Raw genomic sequence first — 19529 nt, 5'->3', positions numbered from 1 at the left:
ACACAATCAGCAAATTAAATGAGCTGTGATTATGGCGAACAAATGCCACGTTGAGGCCAGTGTGTGTGGTTTGGGGTGAGCGGCACAGATGGGTACAGAACGAGCAAATGCAGACGTGATGCCAGCCTCCTCTCGCTCTCTGCAGCGATGAGGCAAATGCTCTCGGGGGAAACCACACACAGAAATGTAACCCTGGCATTTAGACGCCGGCAGAACAACCATGCTAATAACACATTAATAAACTGACAGTCCATACCAAAAAACAAGAGGAAGATTCTGTATTGTTCTGGACACCATGGACTGCAGTCTGTGTTTTTCTGTCTGTCTGCTTTCCTACAGTACCTGTATAACTGGTACAAATCAAATCAAATCACATTTTATTGGTCACATACAGTACACATATTTAGCAGATGTTATTGCGGTTGTAGCTAAATGCTTGTGTTCCTAGCTCCAACAGTGCAGTAGTAGCTCACAATTCCCACAATCTAAAAGTAAAAAAAATTGGATTAATAAATGGTTATTGAACAAGGTGTGTATCCTAGTTAACTTGACTGATGACAGTGATGGGAACATCCCACAGTCTTGAATGAAAAGAAGGGTGTGTCCTGAGGTCAGTCATCAAAAAGCCAGAACAGCCATCTAGTAGGGCCGGGACGATACCAGCATCGCAATACTTGTTAGTGTAGTTCTGCCCTTGAGCTGTTCTTGTCTATTAATGTTCTGTATTATGTCATGCTTCATGTTTTGTGTGGACCCCAGGAAGAGCAGCTGCTGCTTTTGCAAAAGCGATTGGGGATCCTAATAAAATACCAAACTTCTTTAGGAAAACAGCCCAAATGTTGGAAACAAACATCATCATGTTGTCATCCAGAGTCACATTTATTTATTTTCCAAGCTACAGCACACACGATTTTTCATAAAATAGGTTTTTAACCTTTTGTCAATAGGGGGAGCTGTTAGCATTATTTTTTTTTTTACATTTCCAAATTAAACTGCCTCGTACTCAATTCTTGATCGTACAATATGCATATTATTGTTATTATTGGATAGAAAACAGTCTATAGTTTCTATAGGAGTTGAAATTTTGTCTCTGAGTGGTACAGAACAATTTCTACAGCACTTTTCATGACAGGGTTCAGATTTCAGAAATTTTTACCTCTGATCTGGGGTCTGTTTATAAGGCCACAGTGAATGCTATGAAGAAACCGACACTACCTACGTCTTCCTCTGGGTGTCTGTACGTCATCACGTTTTCAATGAAGTCTATGGGACGTTCACAGCCATTATAAATGACAAAAATGTACAGAGACCCCTCTTTCTCAACGTGCGCCTCAAGCGTGAAGGCCATCGGACCTGCCTCGTTCCAAATCGTTTTCTAACCAGCAGTATTTCTCCGGTCATGTTTTCAGTCGTTATAGTTGTTAAAAACATCATAATGTAGTGAATTTTAACCGTTTTATATCAATTTATATCCGTTTAGTGCGATTTTGAGGAATTTCTTTGTCGTGCACTCTGAAAGTTTGGACACGCTTTAGGGTGTCGGTCGTTGGTGATGGACATTTCGAAGGACAGAGGACATCTATCGACCAAAAGACGTTTATAACATAGAAAGGATACATTGCCCAAGAATATGATGGAAGATCAGCTCAAAGTAAGCAATATTTAATATGATAAACCGTGTTTCTGTCGAAATATTTTAAACGCATACATCGCCATTTTGTTTGGTATAGCTTCACTTGGCCAACCCTGTATTGAAAAGTAAGGATAATTTTAAAAATGTAAATCAGCGGTTGCATTAAGAACTAATTTGTCTTTCGATTCCTGTCAACCCTGTATTTTTTAGTCAAGTATATGATTAGCTTTTAATTAAACTAGATCACTCTGATAGATGACGTCAGACATATTGAGGCTTGATTTCCTAGTATTTTCATTGTGTAACCACGGTTTTGTATGGCTAAATATGCACCTTTTCGAACAAACTGTATATGTATGTTGTAAAATGATGTTACAGGAGTGTCATCGGAAGAATTCTGAGAAGGTTAGTGAAAAAATTAATATCTTTTGGCGGTGGTTACGTTATAGCGCTCTTTGGCTGGAATCGATGCTCTGGTAACGTTGGAACATGTAGTATGCTAACTTATCGATTTATTGTGTTTTCGCTGAAAAACGCTTAGAAAATCTGAAATATGGTCTGAAATCACAAGAACTGGGTCTTTCCATTGCTATGCTTTGTCTATTTTTATGAAATGTTTTATGATGAGTAAATTGGTCATACACGTTGCTCTATCTAGTAATTCTAGTGGATTTGTGATGGTCGGTGCAATTGTAAACTGTGATTTCTACCTGAAATATGCACTTTTTTCTAACAAAAACTATCCTATACCATGAATATGTTATCAGACTGTCATCTGATGGTTTTTTTTATAGGTTATTGGCTATCAATATCTTAGTTGAGCCGAATTGGTGATAGCACCTGAAGGAGTAAGAAACTGATGGAGTTAGAATAGTGGTGTATTTTGCTAACGTGTTTAGCTAATAGATTTACATATTTTGTCTTCCCTGTAAAACATTTTAAAAATCTGAAATGGTGGCTTTATTCACAAGATCTGTATCTTTCATCTGGTGTCTTGGACTTGTGATTTAATGATATTTAGATGCTACTATCTACTTCTGAAGCTATGCTATCTATGCTAATCAGTGTGTGGGGGGTGGGGGGTGCTCCCGGATCCGGGTTTCTGAGGCAGTAAAAGTTAAAGGACCAAATAGATGCGTCTGCTTCGTGTTTTCATTTTTGCCATGGGAAAAAATATTCCCGATACTGGTGTCGTCCCGGGCCCTACCATCTAGGAGAGTGAAGCACAATGGATCACTCGAGAGAGGACGTGTCGCCAAACCCATCAGAGACACCTGCCAAGACACCTCACATTAGTATCAGTGGATTGGAAAGATGATTAGGTAATGATCATTTTCTGTCACTTTTCGGGAGAACAGTTTAAATAGTCACCTGCACGTTCATTACTTGCTAATGAGTAGCATGCGGTAAGAGGGACAACGTGAGAAACTGACAAACAGTAGTATCCTGGGTGCTCAAAGGCCTTTCAATTTTGAGAATAGATTTGGTTTTGACAGAGATCATAGCCACACAAAAATGAACTCATTTTGTGAACAATTGAACAAAAATTGAAGAGAATGTTGAAATGCAGTGAATTCAGGAAGTATTCATACCCCTTTATTCCACATGTTGTTGTGTTACAGCCTGAATTCAAAATTTATTAAATTGCTTTTTTTCCTCTCGTCCATCTACACACAATACCCCATAATGACAAAGTGAAAACTTTTTTAGAAAACTTTTTTAGAAATGTTTGGAAATGTATTGACATTTAAATACAGAAATATCTAATTTACATAAGTATTCACACCAGAGTCAACACATCTTAGACTCATCTTTGAAAGTGATTACAGCTGTGAGTCTCTAAGAGCTTTGAACACCTGGATTGTACAATATTTGCCCATCATTCTTTTCAACATTTTCAAGCTCTGTCAAATTGTTTGCTGATCATTGCTAGACATATATTTTCAAGTCGTGCCATATATTTTCAAGCCAATTTAAGTCAAAACTTCAACTAGGCCACTCAGGAACATTCACTGTCTTCTTGGTTAGCAACTCCAGTGTAGATTTGGCCTTAATATCCTAGTGTCTGGTGGAAAGCAAACTGAACCAGGTATTTCTCCAGGAATTTGCCTGTGGTTAGCTCCATTCTGTTTCTTTTTTATCTTGAAAAACTCTCCAGTACATAATGATTACAAGCATACATATAACATGATGCAGCCACCACTATGCTTGAAAATATGGAGAGTGGTGCTCAGTATTGTATTGTATTTGCCCCAAACATAACACTTTGTATTAAGGACAAAAAGTGAACTGCTTTGCCACATTTTTTGCAGTATTACTTTAGTGCAAACAGGATGTATGTTTTGGAATATTTTTATTCTGTACAGGCATCCTTTTTTTTCACTCTGTCAATTAGGTTAGTATTGTGGAGTAACTACAATGTTGTTGACCCATATTCAGTTCTCCTACCACAGCCATTAAACTCTGTAACGTTTTTAAAGTCACCATTGGCCTCATGGTGAAATTCCTGATTCATTTCCGGAAATTGAGTTAGGAATGACGAAAACGTGTTTGAATGCTTATTGACTCAAGACATTTTCATGTTTCATTAATTGAATTTAATAAAAAAATCCACTTTGACATTATGGGGTATGAGGTATTGTGTGTAGATCAGTCACACAACATCTCAATGTAATCCACTTAAAATGTTAAATACTTTCTGCCGGCACTGTATATAACATGAACATTCTGAACTAATTCTATGATTGTGACAGAGGGAAGCTTAGAACAGGAGATCATGAAAAGGCTACAGGCTGAATGTGTGTATGAACAATGAGAGCTTCACTCTTATCCAGGCATGTCTTTAAAAGACAGAGAGACAGCCTTACTTTGAACCCCTCATCCACGACACCTGAAATCACCTCGTGTGTGTATTTGTGTGTGTGTGTGTGTGTGTGTGTGTGTGTGTGTGTGTGTGTGTGTGTGTGTGTGTGTGTGTGTGTAATGTGCAAAGTGCATGCATGTGTACTCGGAGAATCCGATGAGAGTCAGAATTAATTTGCATCTTCATGAGGGATGCACAACCGATGTGATGCGTCAGTTCTATGTGCTCTGGAGTGGAGTTTTTGTGAGTAATTTTTGGAAAATAAATCAGACTTAGTGGTAACTCTTCGGCTTCGAAGCAAGTGTTCCTATACTAAAAGGTCCAAACTATCAAACAATAACCTTGACATATCATTGAAACGTTCCTAGCTACTCAGCCACTCTCTGAACACAAGGTGGTTGTCTAGAATAATGAGAAATATGACATTGCTTAAGTATCTCTCAATCTTTACCTTTCCTCACAGGAAGGGGATTATAAAAAGATGGGATATCAAACAAAATCTCCAGAACAAGGGAAATGAATTACAGCTGGGAGCTAAGTGATGTTCGGGAGAACATTTGTATTGTTATGGCATCTCAGGGACTAGTAACGTAACTATGCAATAATGCTATTTGGAACAATGCAAGTATCCTCTACATTTTTTTGCCAGCATTGTGTCACCTCTGGTGCCTCGCTTCATTTTTAAAAGGGACTTTTTGCTCCAGTCCCATATCTTATCACGAGTAACATTTGACAGTACATACTCGTCTTGCAGTGGCTGCTGAAGAAAATAAGATTTCGCTTTGACTACAATACAGATTTTGACTACACTATTTCTCTAAAAAGTAGAATCTGAGGAGTTGTTGGTTTCAGATCCCAGGTGCAACATCCACTGCTGTTGTGCCATAGAGCAAGGCACTTAACCCCAAAACACAGGGGTGTCAAAATTCGGGACACCCTGTGCTGCTCTCAAGATTGGACTGTGTTTGTGTGTTATCTGGGCGAGTTGGGAGTAGAACCACAAAGTACACATTTCTGATATAATATATAAAGTATTATAGTACTATTCTATTCAGTATGGTGCTGTAACACAAACGCTTCCATGCATTTCACCGCAACTCAGGTGTGTTCAGATAACACAGAAGCCTCGCAGGGTTGCCCGGGAGATGTATTTCATCACAGAGACAACGCCGGCCCTTAAGCCACTCCTGTAATTCACATTAACTGCACTGGGCTGAGATATGATTCCACGTTGTCATTTAACAAGAGGATGGGTCATATCAGTGGGGCAGATAAAGGCTGGTCACAAAGACTGGAGTACTCCACCCTCCAAATACATTCAGTACTGTATGTATGTCACAAATTACATTCACATTGAGAGCCAATCATATGTGTTTTGTGACACCTGATGTAGCCCAAAAAAACCAACAATTTTGATTACATTTAGGATTAGCTGAACTAGTGAGAATGAGTAGTCTCACCTTAGTCAATGTGTGGGAACCCGCACCAGTATTTTCCTACTAGCATTGACTTTGCTGATAGCTACTTTCGAGGGAAAATGTATTTACTACGACTGTGATATGTGTTTGTCTCACCGAGCTATCTTAAGATATATGCACTAACTGCAAGGGGCTCTGGGTAAGCGCGTCGGATAAATGACTAAAATGTCAATGTTAAAATGTGGTACAACATACACAGACCAGTTTTAATACTGGCCTACCGACGCTATAATGGTGTGAGGTAAAATGTTATACGGTATAAAACTACATGGGAAAACAAAAAATGAACAACAGCAAAATCACAAGTGATAAAAAAATAAAAGAAGGTGTGACTATTACAAAAAAGCTTGATGATTCAAAGTGCCTCTTAAACCACATTACTTCCCAGAATGGCTTTCCTTATGCCGGAGGTACATGACAATTCCGCTTTTTCTAAATGACAAAAACGGTCTGATTGATGACCCCATCTGGTAGGGGGTATGACTCGACAGCGTCTGCCGGGCCATATCAATCATGGCCACTCATCAGGCCGAGGACGGGCGGCACGACAGCGAAACGCAAGACAGCAGGAGACCCATAAATTCCAAGGCCCCTTTTCCCTCCGTTTTTTGTTGACTCTACAATGCTCTTTTGGAGGCATTTGATGGAACATTTCCTCACGTGAAACAGATGAAATAATAGAAGAAAGGAGGGAGAAATAGAGGGAGGAATAAATGTGGGCATTCAATCCCTACCTACCAGCTACTTACAGCAAATACCAGAAAATGTCACAGGGTATTCTGTATGATTTTAAAGCTAAGGACAGGAGAAGGATGATTAAGTTATTATTGGGAGAAAAAACTACTGCATAGAGAGCTATACCAAGAATTGTTTCCTCATTAAAAAATCTCAATTTGCCAATTTTTTTTGCTGTCAGTCAAGCCCAACTGCCTTACGAAGCACACACAAAAAGATGCAGCCTGAACTATCATAGCGAGTCAGTGTGGAAGACCCTCTTTCAGCAATGTGGGTCAGTGTGATGAGGCACAAAGGATGAAGGGGTCTCATGCTACCAGATTAGCCTGACTGCGAGTGATCGAGCTGGGGCCGTTGCTGTTGTGGACTCAACTTAATGGGAATGCCAGGAGGTTGCCACGGCGCAAGCATAAACAACTTCCTGTGGTGATTAATGACTGGGCGACTTTGCATGGTGGCGTTGTCAAATATAGGGCAGGATAACTGGGCAGTGGGGCAGGATAACTGGGCAGTAGCACCTGCGTACTCATTGTGTTCTTGCAGGGGGGCTGTAGACGGGCTGCAGCTGGCTAGTGGGCTGGTGAGAGGCAGGGAGGGAGTAAGGCAGGCAGGCAAGCAGGGAGGCATTGATCCGAGTGGCAGGGCGAAGGAGCTCCACATTTGGTGATTTTAGAAATCAAAAGCACAGGGGTAAACAAAGTGCTCGTCTTCTTTTCCTAGTTTTTCTTCCTCTGTGTATTGTTGTGTATTTTATCCCGATGTAGGCCTTAAAGATGCAGTCCGGGATCTTAAGCCCTTACAAATTTGTAACATATTGTACGAATTGGAATTCAAATTTTTTTTAGAGGACGAAACATATCATACAAAATGGATGACATAGTACACATTTTTCGGCGACCCGTTTTGGCAATAGCCTTCATTAACTAGTATGATGTGATCACCTATCAAAAGGCTCAACAAACACAGATAAATGCAATACAGCATTTCTTCAGATTTGATGCAAAACCTCAATTGCATTAAAAGGCGATTGGGAAGGAGTAATCACTTGCCACATAATAGTCGTCGAAAACTTACTTGGACATGTTTCCACCGGAATGTTGCCATGGTAACACAACGTTGCCCACAGCCGCCCGGTAGCTGTAGACACCCAGAAGGCCGAGGGCCAGGGCAATCTTGGAGACCCAGGAACATCGCCCCTGGACCAGGAAGTAGATAAGAGCCAATGACATGGCGGCCAACAAGGACAGCACCGTCTTGTGTTCTGAGCTGTAGAGACAGAACAGATGAACATTTAAACCACTGTAAAACTGCACTAATTACACAGTAATTAGAGTAATTCGTTTTCGAACAATATTGCAGTTTAGTGCAGCAATATTGCAGTTTAGGGCTGTAATATTGTAATCATTAAGCTATTTGTTGCAGAACTCAGAGGCATTTTGCGTTGGTAAAATGTTGCCCTTATCTTTCCATAGGAGGTTATTTCCTTGGACTCACACCTCAGTCATACATTGAAAAATAGGAGGGGGGTACTAACTAAGAATAGCACATTCACTGTACTCAGGTCCCACTGTTCTCTATGTAGGAAGGAAGGGCTAGTGGAAATTAGAGAAAGTCCTTGGCTCAAGATTTACACCTTCATTAGAGTAATGCGAAAGATCACACATCTGCAAGTCCATTTCTCACAAGTACTCTAATAGAAGTCACTCAAGGGCAAAACATGGCCATATTCAAATCAAATCACCATAGTATTCTAAGGGGAAAAGTCTGTAATGATGTTGGCTACAGCAGCTGATGTAAAGCTGTTTCGGCTACATTTTCTTGTCTAAACACACCCATTCAATGTTAGTTGGGACAGGGAAATTAATCCTAAACAAGTTGAGAATGGGAAAATCTCAGGCAAGCAATAGAGTAAGAAGGTGTGTGGTACAATAGCTTGAAGGGACCTTCCTTCTTTGTCTCCTTTCCTCCACATCATCTACTCTGATGAGAAAGAACTGTACTGGTGATAGCAACTTCCCAGTAAGCATCTACTTTTTTTATTTGCATGTACCCTTCTTTGCATTCATATCACTGCAGTTGAAAGAGAGGAGACAAGGAAGAGGAGACCACATTCAACTTTTTAGATGTAGCCCAGCTACGCCAGAAGAACAGTATAGCCCTAGTATCGGGGCAGGGGGTTGGGTCAGGGAAGGGGAACAGGCGGACACCTTGGGGGAACATGAAGGAGGAACGATGCCCGAGCTCATTACCCAGTGTACCCACTCCGCAGAGAACAGGGGGAATATGGGAAAAGGGGCAGCGCCAGGCAGGGTAAAGGCCAGCTAATGACGGCGAGAAGGAAATTCTAAATCCACAATACGCTGACCCTGGTGCCCCCAGCGCAAGGCATTCATCTTGTTACTTGTGTCACCGCGAGAATGCTAATGGAACAGAAAAACCTTGGGTTCAACAATGAGAACAGCGGGTTCACCGACGGCTCCTCAAACTTTCTGCCAGACGGAATGTTTTTGTACATCTCTCCGAGAATCCGAGGGTACGATGCTTCATGGATAACAATCTTATTCCGGCTCTGATTCGGAGGCAATTACGGTTTGTTATCTTGGCCCTAAAATCTGTCTTGAGCTTTTTTTCACTGAAGAACCAGCTTCCCTCTGAAGCTAGGACAGCAGAGACCCTGCCCATCTTCAACGAAAACATCTAAAAACCCAACCTTTTCAAAGAGTATCTTAAACCCTACCTCTTCAAAGAGCTATCTTAAGATGAATGCACTAACTGTGGATAAAAGCGTCTGCTAAATGACTAAAATGTAAATGTAAAATGTAAGAATTACAGGGAAGTCAGAGAGAGGTTTTTAACATACAAAGGAAAGGAACAGACTAATGCTACCTGCAGAGACAGCCAAAGATATGATTCATTTCTTTTAGCTCCTACGGGAGTTCCTCCACTTGTATTTATATCCTTGCTGTGCGGAAACTAGCCACCATTATGGTGCTGTAGAGATAATAAGGTAAGTTAACAGACAACAGGCTCTAACGGATAACACTCAATGCACTTTCTCTTGGTCTATACAATGAATCTTATTTCATTCATTAGCCTAAATCCTTTGCCAAGGTATAGTACCGTAGGTTCACCAAGTTTTCTGTATGTTCAGAATCTCACTCGCTTTGAAGTCAGACTATTGAATGTCGACGTTTTATTGAAACATGGTGACAATTTAGTTGGAGGCCATGCGGGCAATGCACTATAATATGGTCAAGACTTGTCATGAGCACGTCATGTCTGAGCACTTCATGCTTAGTATAACCTCTGAGTCTTTATACGCCATGTTGTGTCTGCTAAAATGAATAGGAGCCCTGAGGTAGATTGGATTTCACATTTGTCCATATATTGTAGAGTCTACTTTGCCTAGGCAATGCTGCAAAGAAGCTTGGTAAGAAAATTGACATATTGCAAGTTTTCTGGCCTGTCGGAACTTCACTGGTCGTATCTTTTTAAGACTTAACCTCTGAGTGCTCTAACTGTTATGATGCTGCAAAATTGTTAAAGGAGCAAATCATTCAATGATATTATGTGAAGAGTCATTCCAGGGCTGACCATATACTTCAAATTAACTTTCCCTGGGTGTCTACGTCCAAGTCACATAATCCTGTGGGAAGAAAAAAAAACCCGCAGTTTTTTGCGTGTTTTTCTTTATTTAGGCTTCCTTCCTCTCGCATCCAACCAAGCAATTAACTGAGTCTTGATTCACTGTGCTGGCCAGAGCACATATCTAATGGGGTGGAATGGGACCTGGTTTAGACTGGGAGACAAGCCCGGACTAGCCATCTGTCTGTGTGGCAGTTCTGCAGCCTTGAGGGAGCTCTCCAAGGACGAATAATGACTGAGTGTATACAATACATGGGCAGACAATGAAGCACGTTGACCCGATTTGTGAGGGAGTGAGTACGGTGCAGCTAAGCAAACTAGGTGAAAGACTCGATTGGAAAACCAGCATATGAAAGTTTCAAGTTTCAATGTCACATGAAATGCCTTTCTTGCTAACACAACATCCAGCAATGCAATAATCAATGACAATATAATACTATAAAAAAATTGAAATAAGAAGAACACAATAAGTAAGTAAGCATACTATATACAGGGTCAGTTCCAATACCATATTTACAATGTGCAGGGATACTGGAGTGATAGAGGTAGATATGTATAGGAGTAAGGTGACTAGGCAACAGGATATAAGATAAACAGAGTAGCAGCAGGTTGTATGTGAGTGGCTGTGTGTGTGCGTGTGTAGAGTCATTATAAATGTATGTGCATATTATGTGTGAGTGAGCAGATGATGATGGAGTGTGTGTGTGTGTGTGTGTGTGTGTGTGTGTGTGTGTGTGTGTGTGTGTGTGTGTGTGTGTGTGTGTGTGTGTGTGTGTGTGTGTGTGTGAGAGAGTGTGTGTAGGGCCCAGTGAGTGTGCATAGAGAAAGTGCAAAAATAACAATAAAATGTCAATAAAGATACAAGGTCTACTCAGATCGTCCGTGTCAGCTATTTTGTTAGCTATTTATCAGTCTTATTGCTTGGGGATAGAAGCTGTTCAAGAGCCTGTTGGTGCCAGACTTTATGCACCGGTACTGATTCCTGTGCGGAAGCAGAGAGAATAGTCTATTGCTTGGATGATTGCAGTCATTAATAATTTTTCTGGGCCTTCCGACCCACACTGCCTGATATATACTGAACAAAAAGATTTATGCAACATGCAACAATTTCAAAGATTGTAATTAATAAAAAGAAAGCAGTCAATTGAAATAAATTCATTAGGCCCTAATCTATGGATTTCACATAACAGGGCAGGGGTGCAACCATGGGCCTTAGAGGGCATAGGCCTACCCACTGGGGAACCAGGCCCAGACAATCAGAATTAGTTTTTCCCACAAAAGGGCTTTATTACAGACAGAAATACTTCTCTCAGCCCCTTCAGACAATCCCGCAGGTGAAGAAGCCGGATGTGGGGGTCCTGAGCTGGTGTGGTTACACGTGGTCTGTGGTTGTAAGGCCGGTTGTATGTAGTGCCAAATTCTCTAAAACAACGTTGGAGGCGGCTTTTGGTAGAGAAATCAACATTAAATTCTCTGGACACAGCTCTAGTGGACATTCCTGCAGTCAGCATGCCAATTGCACGCTCCCTTAAAACTTGACACATCTGTGGCATTGTGTTATGTGACAAAACTGCACATTATAAAGTGCCATTTTGTTGTCCTCAGCACAAGGTGCACCTGTGTAATGATCATGCTGTTTAATTAGCTTCTGGATATGCCACAGCTGTCAGGTGGATGAATTATCTTGGCAAAGGAGAAATGCTCACTAACAGGGATGTCAACACATTTGTGCACACAACTGAAGAGAAATACGATTATTGTGCGTATGGAAAATTTCTGCGATTTTGTATTTCAACTCATGAAACATGGGACCAACATTTACATGTTGCGTTTATATTTTCGTTCAGTGTAGATGTACTGGATGGCAAGGAGATGTGCCCCAGTGATGTCCTGGGCGGTGCTATTGCCACACCAGACATTTACTTTTTGAGGATTTGAGGGCCCATTCCAAACTTTTCCAACCTCCTGAGATGGAAGCGGGGCTGTCGCGCCATGTTGACGACCGTGCGCTTGTGTTTGGATCATTTTAGGTCTTCAGTGATTTGGACACCGAGGAACTTGAAGATCTCGACCTGCTCCACTGCAGCCCCGTCGTTGATGGGGGTGTGCTCCTTGGTCTTACTGACATTGAGGGAGAGGTTGTTGTTCTAGCACCACACTGCCAGGTCACTGACATCCTCCCTGTAGGCTGACTCATCGTCGCCAGTGATCAGGCTTACCACCGTCATGTCGTCAGCAAACTTGATGATGGTCCTGGAGTCGTGCGTGGCTACGCAATTGTGGGTGAACAAGGAATAGAGGAGGGGACTAAGCACACACCCCTGTGGGGCCCCTGTGTTGAGGGATAGCGTGGCGGAGGAAGTCCAGGATCCAGTTGCAGAGGGAGGTGTTCAGAGTCCTAAGCTTGGTGACGAGCTTGGAGGGGACAATGGTGTTGAACGCTGAACTGTAATCAATTAACAGGTATTCCTCTTATCTAAGTGGGTGAGGGTAGTGTGGAAAGCAATTCAGTTCTTGGGGACAGGAATGATAGTGGTCTTCTTTAAACATGTGGCGATTATAGACTGGGACAAGGTGAGGTTGAAAAGTACCCTAATATGCCTGCCAGCTGTTCTGAGATTGCTCCCTGGATTACCGTCGGTCCCGCGGCCTTGCAGGTGTTGACCTGATTAAAGATGTTTCTCACGTCGGTCTCGGAGAGCGAGATCACCCAATCCTCTGGGTCGGTGACGGCCATCCCACCCGGCACGACGTTGCTGTTTTCAAAGCTTGCATAAAATGCATTGAGTTGGTCTAGTAGAGAGGCATCATTTGGGCAGATCACGGTTGAGTCTTCCTTTGTATTCCGTAATGGACTGTAGCCCCTGCCACATGCGGCGAGCGGTGGAGCCTGCGTAATTTACATTGTCATTTTGCTCATTTGATAACTCAGCAGAGGTCATAGCGGGAGTTTTTGTACTACCATAACTCTAACAGGAAGGAGGAAAAATCATGTTGGAAACGAGGATGAGCTCAGGACCTGAAGTCCATTGGACAGGCTAAGACTTGAGACCATGCGGGTTGAGACCTATGGAACAGTATTACCATGAGCTATATGTATACCTTTTATACAACATAGTCATAACTGACTGGGAAGACAGCCGTAGTACTGCCTGTGAGTCAGCCCTCTAGAACTGTAATCCCCTACATGGTTCCTTCACAAGCTAATAAGGCACTCCTGTGTTGTGTGAATGGAAAGGGGAAAGGGGAATACCTAGTCAGTTGTCCAACTGAATGGCATCAACTGAAATGTGTCTTCTGCATTTAATCCAACTCCTCTGAATCAGAGAGGTGCGGGGGGCTGCCATAATCAACATCCACGTCTTCGGCGCCCGGGGAACAGTGGGTTAACTGTCTTGCTCAAGGGCAGAACGACAGATTTTACTCAGAAGTAGAGTTGCACTTCAGTAACGATGCATCGTGAAAAGCTGGAAACCAGGCCCAGATCTGAGTGTATGATCGGGGTATGAATAAAAGATGGAGGAACTGTTATACTCAAGCAGTAGACTTGTTCTACCGCTTCTCAATGAAAGCCCTGCCGAAGGCCTTACAAAGCAGAATTATGCAAAATGTTGCTTTAATGAACTGATCTACGTATCAAATAGTGGATCTGAACTGGCAAAAAGCAAACTAACAAAAACGCTGATATTATCCAAAAGGCCGCTTCAAATGAAGAAAATGTAATATATTCAACTACCACTATATGGTAGTGTATGGCACTCCACTTACATGACAACATTTATCCTGTGTGAAGTAACACACAACAATAAATAGCAAGTATTCCAGTCTATTCAAACCTCAGCACACCCACCTGTTGAGCCAGTGTCCCAGGTCAGGCAGATGAACCCACTGCACCCCGGTCTGGTTGAGTGAGCGCAGCAGACGACAACACACCAGGGTAAGCAGCGGGGTTGCCAGGGCCAGCCACCTCTCTGAATCTGCGCCCGTCACCCCCAAATTAGTCAACGTTGAGGCGACCTCATCCCCCTCTTTGGAGGGAGGGAGGCGGTCTTCGTCCTCCGAACACCCTATGACGCCAATGTTGGCACTGCGCTCCCGGAAGTACTTGCGACAGACGTCCTGGAAGACGACCAGACAGAGGGTGTTGAGCAGGAAGTACCAGACCTGGTGCTCCTCCTCCACGAAGCTGCTGGCCGACAGGCTGAGGGTGTGGCCAGCTGTGCCCGCCAGGAGCAGAACGTCAAGTTCCGACAGCGACCACCCACCGCCGCCGGCACGGGATGGAGACTAGGGGAGAAGGAGAGAGGAATGGAGGACAGGAGATAAGGAGACAAAGAGAAGATGGTCGCTACTGGAATACAAACTACTAATCACACATAAACACATTGGCCAAACCACAGCATAGAGTTGACTTCACATCAAAGCAATACAATTAACACAGAGTAACAAAAACTTACCAAAACAATCAAGATAAAGGCTGCAACTAAAATCATGGCCAATACATGCTCTAGTTGTAAACCTATATAGAGTAACACAAGTGAATGGAGATGGAGGGATGGTATAAAAAATAAGTCATTTTAACACAATAACATATCAGGGAGCACAGATGCCCCAACCTAGAAAGAGAAGGCTTTTTGATGGCGTTCCCAAAATCCTGACCTAAGCTGTTAGAAAGCAAAACAACAACAACAAAGAGAGAGTCTATTTCTATTCTAGGACAATGCATATGTTTGTGTGTCTGTGTGTTTTCGGCCCCACACTGAGTTGTAAATTACTCCCCCTGGTCCTGTGAACTGTGGCTTGTTGTTGACTCAGTACTCAGGGGGAACCTGACAGAGTGAGTAAGTGGACTACTCTGATTCCACTAAGTTAACACACTGTCATTGGGGACAGCAGCTAACACACACAGAGACAGAGTGTGTGCAACGTGCTTCAGGGCCACTCAAATCTATTGACTGACTATTGAAATCTATTGACTGTCTGTATTTTAGTATTCATTTCCCATCTCTCACACTCCCTCAAAATGGTACGAGTGAAGGAAACATTATAAAATGAATTATTAAACAAACAAAAGAAGGTGCGGTGATCACTTTCCATAAACACAGCTGTGTGCAGGACAGGGGGAATGACGGCCTCCCGTAGCGTGTCACGGTAACACGCTGCTCCACAGGGAGGGGCTCTTCCTCGCCAAGTGCCGCTCACGCATCAGCGGGAGGGACGCACCGTGCCGCAAGCTCAGCAGAGGGGAAAACGGAATGTGTAAGCAGAACTCTGTTTGTGTAAACCAAGTCAAGGGGGGGAAAAAAACACCCTTTCTTTTGTTCATCTCTCCTTCCTTCATCACCCCTCTTTCCCTCTGTTGCGTCAAGGTCCCTGAGCTGAGGGACCGAGGGTACTTGAATTGCCTGGAATGGTCTCACATCTGCCAATTTATCAGATTTCTTGGGGTTGGGCCGGGATTTAATGTACTGTCTGCTTATGGCTATCCAAAATAAGTGGCAAACCTTGGCTATATACAGTCAGGAACAACATTCTAATCAAATCACATTTTATTGGTCACATGCGACAAATACAACAGGTGTAGACTTACTAACAAGCCCATTCCCAACAATGCAGAGTTACAAAGACAAACACTACCTAAATACATAAAAGGTAATAGTAACACAATAACATAACAATAATGAGGCTATATACAAGGTGTACAAGTACCGAGTCAATGTGCAGGGGTACCAGGTAGTTGAAGCAATTGAGGTAATACAGTATGTGCATGTAGGTAGGGGTAAAGTGACTAGGCAACAGGATAGATAATAAACAGAGTAGCAGGAGTGTTGGTAGTTGAGGTAATATGTACATGTAGGTAGGGGTAAAGTGACTAGGCAACAGGATAGATAATAAACAGAGTAACAACAGTGCTGGTAGTTGATGTAATATGTACATGTAGGTAGGGGTAAAGTGACTAGGCAACAGGATAGATAATAAACAGAGTAACAACAGTGCTGGTAGTTGATGTAATATGTACATGTAGGTAGGGGTAAAGTGACTAGGCAACAGGATAGATAATAAACAGAGTAACAACAGTGCTGGTAGTTGATGTAATATGTACATGTAGGTAGGGGTAAAGTGACTAGGCAACAGGATAGATAATAAACAGAGTAACAGCAGTGTTGGTAGTTGAGGTAATATGTACATGTAGGTAGGGGTAAAGTGACTAGGCAACAGGATAGATAATAAACAGAGTAACAGCAGTGTTGGTAGTTGAGGTAATATGTACATGTAGGTAGGGGTAAAGTGACTAGGCAACAGGATAGATAATAAACAGAGTAACAGCAGTGTTGGTAGTTGAGGTAATATGTACGTGTAGGTGCAAAAAATATAAACAAATTCATTATTATAATAAAAGCGGGTCAATGTAAATAGTCCAGGATCCAGTTGGTGTTGAACGCTGAGCTTAAGTCAATGAACAGCATTCTCACGTGCGTGTTCCTTTTATCCAGGTGGGAAAGGGCAGTGTGGAGTGCAATAGAGATTGTGTCATCGGTGGATCTGTTGGGGCGGTATGCGAATTGGAGGGGGTCCAGGGTTTCTGGGATGATGGTGTTGATGTGAGCCATGACCAGCCTTTCAAAGCATTTGATGGCTACAGATAGATGTGAGTGCTACGGTGCGGTAGTCATTTAGACATGTTACCTTGTCGTTCTTGGGCACAGGGACTACGGTGGTTTGCTTGAAACATGTAGTTATTACAGACTGCACTTATTAATGAAGCCGGTGACTGATGTGGTAAACTCCTCAATGCCATCGGATGAATCCCGGGAACATATTCCAGTCTGTGCTAGCAAAACAGTCCTGTAGCTTAGCATCCGCTTCATCGGACCACTTCCTGTTTGAGTTTTTGCTTGTAAGCAGGAATCAGGAAAATAGAGTTCTGGTCAGATTTTCTAAATGAAGGCCGAGGGAGAGCTTTGTATTTGTAATGCTTTGTATTACTCCAAACACTCTGTGTTTGGAGTAAAGGTAATCTAGAGTTGTTTTATTATTTTGCACAGATGACATGCTGGTAGAAATTAGGTAAAACAGATTCCAGTTTTTCAGCATTAAAATCACAGGCCACTAGGAGTGTCGCCTATGAATGAGTATTTTATTGTTTGCTTATGGTCCTGTAGAGCTCGTTGAGTGCATCCTTAGTGCCAGCATAGTTTTGTGTTGGTAAATAGACCGCTATGGGAAAATATGGTATAAAACTCTTGGTAAATAATATAGTCTACAGCTTATCATGAGGTAATCCAACTCAGGCGAGTTAGAACATCTCAAGATAAGCTGAGACTTCCTGAATATTAGAGACCGTTGTTAACAAAGAGACACACACCACCCCCACGATGTTACCAGACACTGCCGTCTTTCCGATGCATAGAAAACCCAGCTAACTGTATATTATCCATGTCCTTGTTCAGACATGACTCCGGGAGGCATAGCATATTACCGTATTTCATGTTCCGTTGATAGGAAAATGTACACAATTACTGGTAGTAGAGGTCGACCAGCATTGCCGATTAATTAGGGCCGATTTCGAGTTTTCATAACAATCGGTAATCGCCATTTTTGGATGCCGATTACCTTGCAATCCACAAGGAGACTGCATGGCAGGCTGACCACCTGTTACTCGAGTGCAGCAAGGAGCCAAGGTAAGGTGCTAGCAAGCATTAAACTTACCTCATAAAAAACAATCAATCTTAGCATAATCACTAGTTAACTACAAATGGTTGATGATATTACTAGTTTAACTAGCTTGTCCTGCGTTGCATATAATCAATGAGGTGCCTGTTAATTTATCATCGAATCACAGCCTACTTCGCCAAACGGGTGATGATTTAACAAAAGCGCATTCGCGTCAGGGTATATGCAGCAGTCTGGGCCGCCTGGATCGTTGCGAACTGTGTGAAGACCATTTCTTCCTAACAAAGACAGTAATTCATTGCCAGAATTTTACATAATTATGACATAACATTGAAGGATGTGCAATGTAACAGCAATATTTAGATTTAGGGTTGCCACCCGTTCGATAAAATACGGAACGGTTCTGTATTTCACTGAAAGAATAAACGTTTTGTTTTCGAAATTATAGTTTCCGCATTTGACCATATTAATGACATAAGGCTCGTATTTCTGTGTGTTTATTATATTATAATTAAGTCTATGATTTGATATTTGATAGAGCAGTCTGACTGAGCGGTGGTAGGCAGCAGCATGCTCAAAAGCATTCATTTAAACAGCACTTTCCTGCGTTTGCCAGCAGCTCTTCGCAATGCTTGAAGCACAGCTCTGTTTATGACTTCAAGCCTGTCAACTCCTTAGATTAGGCTGGCAATACTATAGTGCCTATAAGCACATCCAATAGTCAAAGGTATATGAAATACAAATGATATAGAGAGAAATAGTCAAATAATAACTACAACCTAAAACTTCTTAACTGGAAATATTGAAGACTCATGTTAAAAGGAACCACCAGCTTTCATATGTTCTGAGCAAGGAACTTAAACGTTAGCTTTTTTACATGTCGCATATTACACTTTTACTTTCTTCTCCAACACTGTGTTTTTGTATTATTTAAACCAAATTGAACATGTTTCATTATTTATTTGAGACTAAATAGATTTTATGTATGTATTATATTAAGTTAAAATAAAAGTGTTCATTCAGTATTGTTGTAATTGTCATTATTACAATTATATATATAAAAATCGGCCGAATAATCGGTAACGGCTTTTTTTGGTCCTCCAATAGGAGGTCCTTTAATAGGAGTAAACATTATTGGCACCTGTGTTTTTTATATCTCTTAATACCTCACCTTAGTTGTGGGATTGGAGAACACATTGGGAGGGATCTTAGACCTTTCCTCCATACAGAATCTTTCCAGATCCTTGATATTCTTTGTCTGTGCTTATGGACTGCCCTCTTCAATTCAAACCACAGGTTTTCAATGGGGTTAAAGTCTGGAGACAGACGGCCAATTTTTCCCCCCGGTCAATTAACCATTTCTTCACTTGCAGCCAAGTTTCAGCCTCCTGGCAGAGGCATCCAGGCCGTTGAAGTGCCCCAGGACCAGTGGAAGCAAAATAGCTCCATAACATCAAAGATCCACCATATTTTACAGTAGGTATGGGGGTATCTTCTGCAT

The 19529-nt window shown here is 42.0% G+C and overlaps 1 protein-coding gene across 1 annotated transcript in view; it reads right to left on the bottom strand.

The window, feature by feature from the left end:
- Window positions 1–19529, bottom strand: part of LOC139581065 (GPI ethanolamine phosphate transferase 2-like) — a 114402-nt gene that overhangs the window by 28680 nt on the left and 66193 nt on the right. Inside the window, exons 9-10 of the mRNA XM_071410429.1 lie at window positions 14205–14641; window positions 7784–7975 (exon numbers count right to left, since the gene is read on the bottom strand). Of these exons, the coding sequence (XP_071266530.1) occupies window positions 7784–7975; window positions 14205–14641 (629 nt within the window). The remainder of the gene's footprint in view (window positions 1–7783; window positions 7976–14204; window positions 14642–19529) is intronic.

Source organism: Salvelinus alpinus, chromosome 7 (assembly GCF_045679555.1).
Source record: "Salvelinus alpinus chromosome 7, SLU_Salpinus.1, whole genome shotgun sequence".
Taxonomy (NCBI): Eukaryota; Metazoa; Chordata; class Actinopteri; order Salmoniformes; family Salmonidae; genus Salvelinus; species Salvelinus alpinus.
This window is presented reverse-complemented; position numbering and strand designations above follow the sequence as displayed.